Here is a 13,027-nt window from a genome sequence, read left to right as displayed (position 1 = left end):
CAAAGACGATCCGCGACACTGAAGGGCTGAAGCGGCCCGCCGCAAGCCCGTGGGAAGCGGCGCTACGACTTGTGCTGGAGAGGGAGGAATGGCTTATGGCGACCAACCTCGCGAGCGATGCCCCATTACGGGATGGGGCAGGGGCCACCTGCATAGCGGGCGCTCCTGGCCGGGTCGATGTGGCGTCGGCAGCGGTCCAGGAGCCCCGAGCGTGCCGCGGCTGTGGCGGCGGCGGCCGGGTGTGGGGGCGGTGGCCGGGTGTGGGGGCGGTGGCCGGGTGTGGGGGCGGTGGCCGGGTGTGGGGGCGGTGGCTGCCGCCGCCGCCGCCGCTGCTGCCTCCAGGCCGCGACACACGCGCGCCGGCCGTGTCGTCGCATCTTAAGCGACGCATTCGCCTGCCGGGCCGCCATCCTTCTTCTCCTCATCACCGTCCCAACCGTATTACGCGGCATGCCTTGCATTGCAGATGAGTTCCATGCTGTAAGCTCTGTTCGCGTGATTTTGCTCCCCGTATTCCACTTGCGAGTGCGTAATACCATGTTGTGTCAGTAAATAAGTAAGAAGTTCAGATGATTATAACGTATCATCTTATTCTTGCACCCCTGTGTCTCCAAAGCCGGCATCATATGGCTGGTGCAAGATAACCGACACACAGCCACGTGGTTATTCAATTAATCCAATTCATTGTCCGCACACTGAAGAAGGTCGTTCCACGTCTGTTACTACAGTTTCTAATTGATTGTACTTAAATACTGCTCATCAGTGTAGAAAGGGGGGGATGCGGGTAAGGTGGCCACTCTAAGCTATTCTTGTTTTTTAAGCTGAGCAGCAATGAATGAAAATTGATGGGAGTTAGTGATAATAATCTACAGGTACTGAAGTATAATATGGAATAGTTTAATCACCTTAGTATAAAAATATTAGGGTACTTTTATTAAAGGTGCTGACGTAAGCCATTGCGTCGGTGTCACTGACAGGGAAAGTGTACTGACATTCAAATATCCACAATTCGCATGTTTGGACACTGGTGAAGCTACAAGGTACTCGATCTCGTTCTCATCACCAGAGATTCTTTATTAATCTGTGGGCGCCATTCTTGGCGGTATGTTGATAGCACCGTACGTTCTTTCATTCCACCTCAACAGGTGGAGATATCACAGCTTCGTGGAACAGAACTGCTGGAGGATTCACCTCTGAATGTTAGGCGAAGGATGTAGTTCCAGCACGATGGGGCGCCAGCCCATTTCAGATCTTCGTGAGGAATCATCTCAGAGCCAGATCGGCGGAAGGGGCCTTGTGGCCTGGCCATCCAGGTCATCTGACCTCCTGTGTCTCAGTTTATCTCTCTAGGGGAATTTCACGCAGCTGACGTATGAAACCGCTGTGAAAATAAAGAAGAATATCTTGTAACTAGAACTACCGTCGCTGCTGGTACCATTGTGGACATGCCAATCAATGTTCACGACAATCAATGGTCCGATGATGTTCTGCGTGCATACAGGCCAATGATTGCGCGTTGGAGCTGCTTTTGTGAATTACATTGCTGTAATTAGCAATGTAAACTTCCTTTTGTTTAAATCGTTCCTAGCATCATAAACTGCCGCCAAACATATTTGTTTTGATGTTTTCTATCTCTTGTATTAATTTGAACGAATAGTTTCGGAACACCCTGTAGAGTAGATAAGTAATTTCATTAAAGTATTTGGCAAGTAATTACGCTACTGGCCATTGAAATTGCTACACCAAGAAGAAACGCAGATTGGACAATGTATTATTCTAGAACTGGCAAGTGATTACATTTTCACGCAATTTGGGTGCATAGATCCTGAGAAATCAGTACCCAAAACAACCACCTCTGGCCGTAATAACGGCCTTGATACTCCTGGGCATTGAGTCAAACAGAGCTTGGATGGCGTGTACAGGTACAGCTGCCCATCCAGCTTCAACACGATACCACAGTTCATCAAGACTAGTGACTGGCGTATTGTGACGAGCCAGTTGCTCGGCCACCATTGACCAGACGTTTTCAATTGGTGAGAGATCTGGAGAATGTGCTGGCCAGGGCAGCAGTCGAACATTTTCTGTATCCAGAAATGCCCGTACAGGACCTTCAACATGCGGTCGTGCATTATCCTGCTGAAATGTAGGGTTTTGCTGGAATCAAATGAAGGGTACAGCCACGGGTAGTAACACATCTGAAATGTAATGTCCACTGTTCAAAGTGCCGTCAATGCGAACAAGAGGTGACCGAGATGTGTAACCAATGGCAACCCATACCATCATGGTTGATACGCCAGTATGGCGATGACGAATACACGCTTGCAATGTGCGTTCACCGCGATGTCGCCAAACACGGATGCGACCATCATGATGCTGTAAACACAACCCAGATTCATCCGAAAAAATGAAGTTTTGCCATTCGTGCACCCAGGTTCGTCGTTGAGTACACCATCGCAGGCTCTCCTGTCTGTGTTGCAGCGTCAAGGGTAACCGCAGCCATGGTCTCCTAGCTGATAGTCCATGCTGTTGCAAACGTCGTCGAACTGTTCGTGCAGATGGTTGTTGTCTTACAAACGTCCCCATCTGTTGACTCAGGGATCGAGACGTGGCTGCACGATCCTTTACAGCCATGCGCATAAGATGCCTGTCATCTCGACTGCTAGTGATACGAGGCCGTTGGGATCCAGCACGGCGTTCCGTATTGCCCTCCTGAACCCACCGATTCCATATTCTGCTAACAGCCATTGGATCTCGACCAACGCGAGTAGCAATGTCGCTATACGATAAACCGCGATAGCGATAGGCTACAATCCGACCTTTATCAAAGTCGGAAACGTGATGGTACGCATTTCTCCTCCTTACACGAGGCATCACAACAACGTTTCACTGGGCAACGCCGGTCAACTGCTGTTTGTGTATGAGAAATCGTTTGGAAATTTTCCTCATGTCAGCACGTTGTAGGTGTAGCCACAAGCGCCAACTTTGTGTGAATGCTCTGAAAAGCTGATCATTTCCATATCACAGGATCTTCTTCCTGTCGGTTAAATTTCGCGTCTGTAGCACATCATCTTCGTGGTGCAGCAATTTTAATAGCCAGTAGTGTATTATTATAATTACTTACCAAATACTTAACCTCAATTTTTTTTTCAGAACGTAAGGAAAACATTTTAAAACCCACACCGCCCACCATGAAAGCTGTAGCTACCACTAGTGGACGGAAGGGACCAGGTTGACTACCACTTCTATAGACGAAAACCGTGGCACACCTGGAGCTCTCGGGAGCCCCTTGCTCCTGTAAACGCCTGCGGTAATGGGGAGGGCGAGCGTACTCACCCCGCCATGTCGACGTCGTTGGCGACGCGGCAGAGCACGCCGCGGTTCATGCTGCACTTGCCGGTGACGGGGTCGGGCGGCGCCAGGTTGATGTAGGGCGGCTCTTCCAGGAAGGTGATCTTCAGGTGGAACTTCTCGGGCACGCCCTGCGGCGGCGTGTGGCTGTTGCCCGGCCACACGATGTCCTTGATGTCGAGGCCCTCCTTCTGCCACGACTTCCACACGCCGATCTGGAAGGCACATGACGCCACACCGTTAGCAACCACCAACCACAGATTAATAGCCGACAGGGTAAGTTGTCATCCGCAAGGTAAAGCAATCATTCAATGAACCTACCTCTCCTACGGAGAGAGAAAAGAGAAAGAGAGAGAGAGAGAGAGGGAGAGAGAGAGGAGTGCTAACCAGCACCTAAGCATGAATTCAAGTATGGCAATTGTATGTATGTAATGCGTCCATTTCGTCGAAACATGGTTCAAATGGCTCTGAGCACTATGCGACTTAACTTCTGAGATCATCAGTCCCCTAGAACTTAGAACTACTTAAACCTAACTAACCTAAGGACATCACACACATCCATGCCCGAGGCAGGATTCGAACCTGCGACCGTAGCGGTCAGGCGGTTCCAGACTGTAGCGCCTAGCACCGCTGGGCCACTCTGGCCGGCTGGTTGGTTACATTTTGGTTATAGTAACATTACTGCTAGACTGGTTTTCAAAATGAACTATCTGACAGATATGACAATCACATATCATGTGGCTCTTCATACGTAATAGTATCGATGTACATTACGTTTACATTGTGGCTGATGTTTGGTTTTACACACCTCATACATTATAGTGCAATGATTATTCTACTGTTTAACATCTAGACTGCAGAGCTTTGTACTTTCTTGCTTTGTAATGACAACTTCGTTTTCCACTTTCTGCTTACATGAGAAACTATCAAAGAAGTTCCGCAAAGATAATCTAGTCTCCTGTGGTCAGCAGTTAACTCATGGTATGTATGCTTTGTATCATATCGTGAAAAGGTTTAGTGAAGGTCTTTGACGAATTCTTCAGTGTTTGTACCATGAAAATACCTCGTCTTTAGTCATCTCATTAGTGCATATACCGTTCTGATAACTAATGTCACTGCCGGGTGGACCCTAAATGCCGGCCGGAGTGACCGTGCCGTTCTAGGCGCTACAGTCTGGACCGAGCGACCGCTACGGTCGCAGGTTCGAATCTTGCCTCGGGCATGGATGTGTGTGATGTCCTTAGGTTAGTTTGGTTTAATTAGTTCTAAGTTCTAGGCGACTGATGACCTCAGAAGTTAAGTCGCATAGTGCTCAGAGCCATTTGAACCATTTTTGGACCCTAAATGTCCTGCGCTGGAGCTCCGTAGTTTTACAGCCACATAAACTTACAAATCCGTCATGAAATTCCGCTTAACAGGGCAGAACGAATACCTCTGAGAAAAATGAACTAGACTAGTCGTGTTGATCTTTTTGCATTAAGAACACAAGGTATCCCATCCCACACGTTCACACTGTCGATTGCTTGTAACCAGATTCTTGTGTATCTGTGGTTGTGGCGCTAGTTCGCTATAGCATATGCAGTAACTGGGTGTTAATAAGTATACGGTTTCATAATCGCCAATTAGGGCTCGAATATCCAACACGATAAATACCATTTTGCAAACTGCGCTTGCCGTAGATAGTTAAACACTACTATCGAAGTCCTGAGCTCGTGCTGTAGTGGCTAGCGTTGCTGCCTCTGGATCACGGGGTCCCGAGTCCGTTTTTCTGCCGGGTTGGGGATTTTCTCTGCCCGTGGACTTGGTGCTAGTGTTGTCCTGATCATTTCATCATCGTCACTCGTGACAGTGGCTATATTGGACAGTGTAAAAAAATTGGACTTTGTACAAACTGGACTTTGTATGGGCGTTCATGACCATGCAGTTGAGCGCCCCATAAACCAAACATCAACATCAAACTACTATCGACTTTACTTTCTGCAGATGATATGGCTGTAGCTGTTGTTCTATCTGTCACCTGTCACACACCTGCAGATCAGCAAATTACGTATTTAGCTCTTACTGTGTTTTCTCAGTATTTTAATTCTTGAATTTCTGGCATGTTTTTGTGTTGAACAGGCGTAATCTCGCGTTCTGTAATTTTAAACTCAGGCAGTGTGTAGCGCAGTTCTTTTTCATTTGTTTGTTTTAAAGAGCCAGCAACCGTTCGCTTCAGCCAGGTCTGGTTTAAACTGCCAATTTCTACACACATGCAAAGCAGCATGTTATGTACTTAGTTCTTTCTGTGTTTTCTTAGTTGTCGTGGAATTGATGTAATGTGTGCATGTTATGTGCGGAGGCAGCAGGAGCTGGCCGCAGTTTGGGAACAACTGAAGGACACTTTTGGTTACACTCTGCCATCTTCAGGCATCAGCCTCGGGGCGTAGCGATGGAGGAGCATCTGGCGCTTCGAATGGGATACCTCTGATGACGCTTGTGTCGCCCACTGGATCTACTGCTGAGGCACTTCCGAGTGGACACGGAACGGGAGATCCAACCTCACTATAATGTGCGTGGTGATGGTAACATGTTCGCGTCGCTCGAGGCGGAGAGCTAATTTGGAGGATGGTCATCTGGCTTTGCCAATTCACCCTGTGATTGGACAGGTGGTCACTCCTCCAACACGGTCCGAACAGGCATGCCGGGGGAGTAGTGTGCTAGTTATCAGAAGCTCCAGTGTTAGGTGCTCTACGCAGCCTCTTAGGAAAGCCGTTCAGGGTCGGAAAGAAAGCCAACATACACTCGGTATGTCTGCTGAGGGGCCTCAACCGAGATCTGGACGAGGCCTTGCCTGGGCTGTCGAGAGTGAACGATGCAGTCGTCTGCAAGTTGCGATTCACTTCGGCACCAGTGACGGCTTTTGCTCAGGTTCAGAGGCCATTCTCAGTTCATACGGGCGGCTGGCGGAAGCGGTGAAGCCTGCTGGTCTCGCTTGGAGGGTGCAAGCAAACCTCGCAATTTGCAGCAATATTCCCAGAGTTAACCTAGGTCCTTTGATTTGGAGCCCAGTGGATGGTCTCATTGCAAGGCTTCGTCGAGTTTGTGAGTCTTGGCTGCAGAGCTCTAGGCTTGCCTTATCAGGTGGAGAGCTGTAGGGCTCGTCTCGGTGATCATGGGTCCGTCACTTAAAGGAAGTGGGTACTTGGGTAGCAGAGTACGTGTGGGTTAAACATGTTTTTTTGTATGATTCGCGGTAGTTTGAGGTACTCTGATAAACACTCGCCAGTCAAGACGCAGGTAGTGAAATCGGACCGGGTCCAAATGGTTCAAATTGCTCTAAGCACTATGGAACTTAACATCTGAGGTCATTAGTCCCCTAGACTTAGAACTACTTAAACTTAACTAACCTAAGGACATCACACACATCCATGCCCGAGGCAGGATTCGAACCTGCGACCGTAGCAGCAGCGCGATTCCCGACTGAAGCGCCTAGAACCGCTCGGCCACAGCGGCCGGTTTCGGACCAGGTTCAGACTGTCAATTTCATCAGTAATCTGTCGAAGTATTCGTAACAAAGTTCACGAATTTACTGCTCTCTAGGAAGTTTGTCAAGCTCAAATTATTCTCGGGACCGAGAGCTGGCTGTTCCCGAAGTAGAAAGCTCTGAGATATTTATCATGGAATGAATACTGAAAAGAGAGGAGGTAGGAGAGAGAGTGTTCATTGGAATCTACAAAAATATTGTCTCTGAAGGCTGTGAGTGTGACTATGGTATTATCTTGACGCTTATAACAGGTCTAGGTGAAATACCTTGAGCGTACAATATTGGCTGAGGGCGACATTAACCTACAGAGCATAGATGGTTCAAATGGCTCTGAGCACTATGGGACTCAACTTTCGTGGTCATCAGTCCCCTAGAACTTAGAACTACTTAAATCTAACTAACCTAAGGACGTCACACACATCCATGCCCGAGGCAGGATTCGAACCTGCGACCGTAGCAGTCCCGCGGTTCCGGACTGCGCGCCTAGAACCACTAGACCACCGCGGCCGGCTACAGAGCATAGACTGGCAGTTCGATGAGTTCATTGCAGCCGGTACAGACAGGTAGTCATGCGAAGTACGTTTGAACGCGTTTTCCGAACACTGTCTTTTGCAGTTTATTCGATAGCGAACGCGCAGTATAAGTGTATGGAGACAAGGACTAGTGATCGTGATGTTATCATAGCGACAATGATTACCGAAGTTAATAAATCAATTAAGAAGGCTAACTTAGTACTTTTGCCAGAAAGGGCAGAAAGCAATTGCTAGCATTCCACTTAGAGAATGCATGGAGATAATTTAGCTTCAGTATGATGGAAGTATAGGAATTATGGTCAACGTTTAAAGGATTGCAAATCGCGCTCTCGAGAAGTATATGCAGAGTAAATGGATTAAGGACGGAAAAGAGCCACTGTGGTTTAATAACAAAATCTGGCAAATATGAGGAAGCAAAGATTGTTGCACTCTGGGTTCACAAGAGAATGCGCAAATGACGACAGGCAAAAGTTAGGAAAAATTCGTGCTTCTGTAAAAAGATCTATGCTCGAAGCATCCAACAACTACAATCGTCATAGTTCGGCAAAGGCTCTAGCAGAGATCCCAACAAAATTCAGATCCTACCTGAAATCGCTAATCGTGTCTAAGGCATCTGTCACTAGTCCCTCGTTGACTACTCGGTTGTGGCAGTTGAAGATAGCAAAAGGAAAGCCGAAGTTTTAAGTGTCTTGTTTGAGAAATCGTTCATGCAAGAGGATGGTACAAATATATCGTCGTTTGACAATTGCACATGCTTCCGTATGGAGGACAAAGTAACAGGCATCCCTGGCGTAGGAAGTCAACCGAAAGGGTTGAAAACTATTCGGTTTTACGAAGACTACTCTAGATTGGCTCCTTACTTCGCTTGCATTTATCGCAAACCTGTCGCCCAGCTTTCTCTCTCATTGCTTTCCGAAAAGTGTTTGACACGGTGCCGTACTGCAGATTGTTAACGAAGGTACAGACTAGGATCCGAGATACGTGGGTGGCTCGAAGACTCCTTAAGTAATAGGACTCAGTACATTGTCGTCGATGGCCAGTGTTCATCAGAGACCAAGTTATCGTCAGAAGTGACCCAAGGAAAGCTGATAGGAACGCCATTATTCTCTACAAACATAAGTGATCTGATGGACAGGATGAGCAGCAATCTGCGACTGTTTACCGATGAAGCTGTGGTGTATGGGAAGATGCCTTGTATGACTGTAGGAGGATACAAGATGACACAGACAGAATTTCTTATTGGTGTGATGAATGTGGAATAATGTAAGTTAATCCAGATGGTAACGAAAAAAATCTCGAAATGGAACGAGCGTGTAAGGGTTGAAGTCGGGAAGACGAAAGGTCGATTTCGGTTTACTGGGAGTTTTAGGAATTTGGATACTGCTCAAGTGTTTGGAATCTCCACCAGATCGGATTAAAGGAAGACATCGAACCAACTCAGAAGCGTGCTGCTAGATTTGTTGCCGGTGGGTTCGAACAACAAGTAAGTATTATGGAGGTGCTTTTGGAACTCAAATGGGAATACCCGGACGGAAGGCGATGTTCTTTTGAAGAACGCTATTGTGGAAAAATAGATAACCGGCATTAGAAGATGACTGTAGAACTATCATACAAGCGCCAACGTACGTTTTGCGTAAGGACGACGTACATAGAGAGCTTAGGGCTCGTACAGAGGCGTAGCTGGCCCCTGTGGACGAGCGGTTCTAGGCGCTTCGGTCCGGAACCACGCGCCTGCTATGGTCGCAGGTTCGAATCCTGCCTCGGACATGGATGAGTGTGCTGTCCTTAGGTTAGTTAGGTTTAAGTAGCTGTAAGTCTAGGGGACTGATGACCTCAGACGTTAAGTCCCATAGCGCTTAGAGCCATTTGAACCATTTGAACAGAGGCGTATAGACAGCCATTCCTCCCTCGCTTTATTTGCGAGTGGAACACGAAGGGAAATGACTAGCTGCCACGCACCTTACAATGGCTTATAGAATATATAGACACCCGGCAACCATTTTTAGTAACTGGTACCATAACAGAAATGTGGAATAACTGACATAGTATTTGGAAGTCCTGCCTTACATAGAGTAAACGATTATCATGTAATATTACAGCAATAATCACAGGGTATCTTGTTATTCCATTCACACTCCCCTCTCCCCCTCTAGTGCAATCGGATTTCTTCTTTGTGCCCTCTATACCTGCTTCCCCCAGTCAAAAAGAAAGACTGCTCATGATGAAAGTTCAAAAAGTATTAAGACTCCTTCACACAGTGTGAGTAAAATTTCTTTCTACCACAATTTCAAAAGAACAACTTCAAATATTTATCGAAAATTGCGAAAAAAGTATAACATAATATAAAAATATCGCTACTAGACACTGCCATTTTTATACCGATATATCGATATGTCGGTGAAAAATATCCACGGTTTTGGAAAAAATATCGATGCATTGGAATTTTATCAACAGCCCTAGTCTGGCGGCAGCAAGGCAGGAGGTTTCGAATCCTCAGCACTGGCTATTCTGCTTTATATATCTAGAGGGTAGTGTACAAGGAAGCCAGGAAGTGTTTCCGGAAGAAAGATTCCCATTATGTCGCTTTACAGGCTACGCATAAGTGTGATTTGTGCCGTTTAACTGTGCTGGCCTTTGAGTTTGCGGTGATATTTGTGTATTGCCAAGGATTTGGTTTTATGAGGAACTGTGCGGCCTGTAATTGGAGGAGAAGTGCGTTCTTTAAGTGTAATACATTTCGACGAACCGCATTAAGGCCATGTGATGCCTCTATGCTGTAAAGCAGTGAAGTATCTGAGGAATCGTATTTTAGTGATAGATTGTTAGTGACTCAAACTGTCTTTCTATGTGCCTTGCTAACTGACATACGGTTGGTTATTGTGTTATGTTGTTCGTGTTGTCTGTCCATGTTTCCTTGAGGTGACGGTTCTACTAGGAGCATTATTGTGCTTTCTTGTTGACTAGTGTATGAGTTGTTGTAGGTTATATAGTGTCCTCTTCTAAAGTTAATCTCTGTGGGGCGATTATTTATATAATATAATACCTATATTTTAGTGGATATTTATTGATGCCGTCTTAAAGTTTTTGTTATTGCCCGAATGAGAGCTTATTTCCCAGAATTTTTATGTTGTCAGATGTTAAGTCATTTGGAAAATTGAGCCGAACTCCTCGTTTGTTTTTTCTGTTAACTGTATGCTTTGAATTTAGTGAAATTAATCTACAATTGGTTAATAGTCCACTGTTGCATAACATCCAACTCAACTTCCACAGCCGGCCGAAGTGGCCGTGCGGTTCTAGGCGCTGCAGTCTGGGACCGCGAGACCGCTACGGTCGCAGGTTCGAAGCCTGCCTCGGGCATGGATGTGTGTGATGTCCTTAGGTTAGTTAGGTTTAACTAGTTCTAAGCTCTAGGGGACTAATGACCTCAGAAGTTGAGTCCCATAGTGCTCAGAGCCATTGGAGCCATTTTTTTTTCACAGAAATCCTGCACCACAAGTGTTACGGCTCAATAACACTTATTCAAATAAAACGTATTAAGTGTCGTGGAAGTTATTTTTCTTGATCATAGTTACTGTGGCCAAGTCTTCAGTTACGAAACCAATTATGAGAGCTAACACAATCCGAACAAACATCGACGCCCCGCATGCACTATCCTATAATTTGCACTAGGGGTTTCCTCTTGAAAAAATTAATTCTTTGCTGTCTCGTACAACAGCCAGTGCAATTATTTAATGTTTTTTCTATACACTGTATTGTTGGCGACACCGCAGAGGGTGCTACCTACTCACATATATATCTTTAACAACACTACCACTTAACCTCGCTGCTTCATCGTTGGGGTACATTATAAATTCCATGTGCCCTCGGCAGTAGATCCCTGGCAAACTATCGACTCTACTGTTCTGGTGGCGAGTTGCGTCCCCTTTATAAGCACTGCCGTTCCTTTCGCTTCGTCAAAGTATTCGATGAATTTAGTAGCAGCTGCCACGTATCTTCCCGAAGATTTTACTTTTCTGTGCTTGCAGTTGCTTATCAAAGACTCGAATTTGTCAGTAAATAATTGCGAGAGTACGTTAACCATTAATCAAATCCACCTCAGCTGTGTCATTACATATTTATTGTGTTAAGACTGGCTGCGTTCGTAAAACATCTTTACATTGCCGAATTACTGCTGCCGCCACTTTGCACTTGATTATCACGAGATATGAAACACACGGAAAACATTTCTGAAGGTTTTTCAGGAAAGCATGAAGATCTTTATAGTGCATGTTCAGTTATTTCTCCACAACCGATATATAAGTATTTTAAGCATGAGTGCGTCGTCCGCCGGTTCTCTCAGTTACTTTATCACGCTCTTGTTTCGCGTCGTCGGCTCCGAAAGTTCCACCCTCCCCCCAAGTCGGCATTTCTTCAGCTTCGGCAAAAGTGAAAGTTACTTCGTGTGAGAACCCAAGTGCATGATCGATGCGTCCCACGGGAGGGTCTGACCCAGTTCCTATGTGCCACGTGAAGAATGAGAATGCGTCTCGTTCAATAAGCAAATTACAGCGACACATTACTCGTCGTTTGGTCTGAATAACCGAATACAGTTCTTGTATCGTCTATGCAGTGGAGATCGTGACCTTGGAGATTAACATTCGACAAGAACAAAATATATTGAAGTTGGTTTTTTTTTTAATGATGATAGCTGTGTGTGTGTGTGTGTGTGTGTGTGTGTGTGTGTGTGTGTGTGGATGTGTTTATATGTCTATGTGTGTCTGTAGTGGGCGAAGTATCCTATTAATTGTATCTTTCATTGTTGTCTGAGTTCTGCGTGTGTGTTGGGCAACAATAATATTAACCGAAAACTTCCTCTCAGCGTCAGGCTGTGATGGCTTCGGTTACACAGCTTGAGGCTGCAGTAAATGTGCACCATTACTGTGGGCCGGCCGTGGGGATCCAATGGACGTCCAGGACGTCCCAGTCCTCCGACCGGTGCTCAGCCCAGTTACTGCTCGCACCGAGGTTGACCCCTCACTTGCGGTTGAGTGGGAGGTCGCCTCGGGGCGTAGCAAATGGCTCAAATGGCTCTGAGCACTATGGGATTTAACATCTGAGGTCATCAGTACCCTAGAACTTAGAGCTACTTAAACCTAACTAACCTAAGGACATCACACACATCCATGCCCGAGGCAGGATTCGAAACTGCGACTGTAGCGGTCGCGCGGTTCCAGACTGAAGCGCCTGGAACCGCTCGGCCACTCCGGCCGGTGAACAGTCACAGAGGATGGGATTATTGATAGTTGGGAGCTTCAACGTTAGACGCGTTATGGGGTCCCTTAGGGACATGGCTGCCAAGAAGGGAAAGAATGTCAATGAGCACTCCGTGTGCATACTGGGTGGAGTCGTTACAGATGTGGAACGAGTCCTCCCGGATGCCATGAAGAGCACAGGGTGTAGCCAACTGTAGGTGGTTGCTGACGTCGGTACCAATGATGTGTGTCACTTTGGATCATAAGAGATTCACTCTGGTTTCGAGCGGCTAACAGAAGTGGTAAAGACTGCCAGTCTTGCTTGCAAGACGAAAGCAGAGCTGACCATTTGCAGCATAGTCGACAGGACCGATTGCGTACCTCTGGTACAG

General features: G+C 46.6%; 1 protein-coding gene across 1 annotated transcript in view; it reads right to left on the bottom strand.

Annotated features, from left to right (window-relative positions):
- LOC124606283 (glutamate receptor ionotropic, NMDA 2B-like) overlaps positions 1 to 13,027 on the bottom strand; it is a 727,746-nt gene that overhangs the window by 549,996 nt on the left and 164,723 nt on the right. The window contains exon 3 of the mRNA XM_047138265.1: positions 3,334 to 3,563. Coding sequence (XP_046994221.1) covers positions 3,334 to 3,563 — 230 coding nt within the window. The remainder of the gene's footprint in view (positions 1 to 3,333; positions 3,564 to 13,027) is intronic.

The sequence above is a fragment of the Schistocerca americana genome, chromosome 3 (assembly GCF_021461395.2).
Source record: "Schistocerca americana isolate TAMUIC-IGC-003095 chromosome 3, iqSchAmer2.1, whole genome shotgun sequence".
In the NCBI taxonomy this organism is placed as follows: Eukaryota; Metazoa; Arthropoda; class Insecta; order Orthoptera; family Acrididae; genus Schistocerca; species Schistocerca americana.
This window is presented reverse-complemented; position numbering and strand designations above follow the sequence as displayed.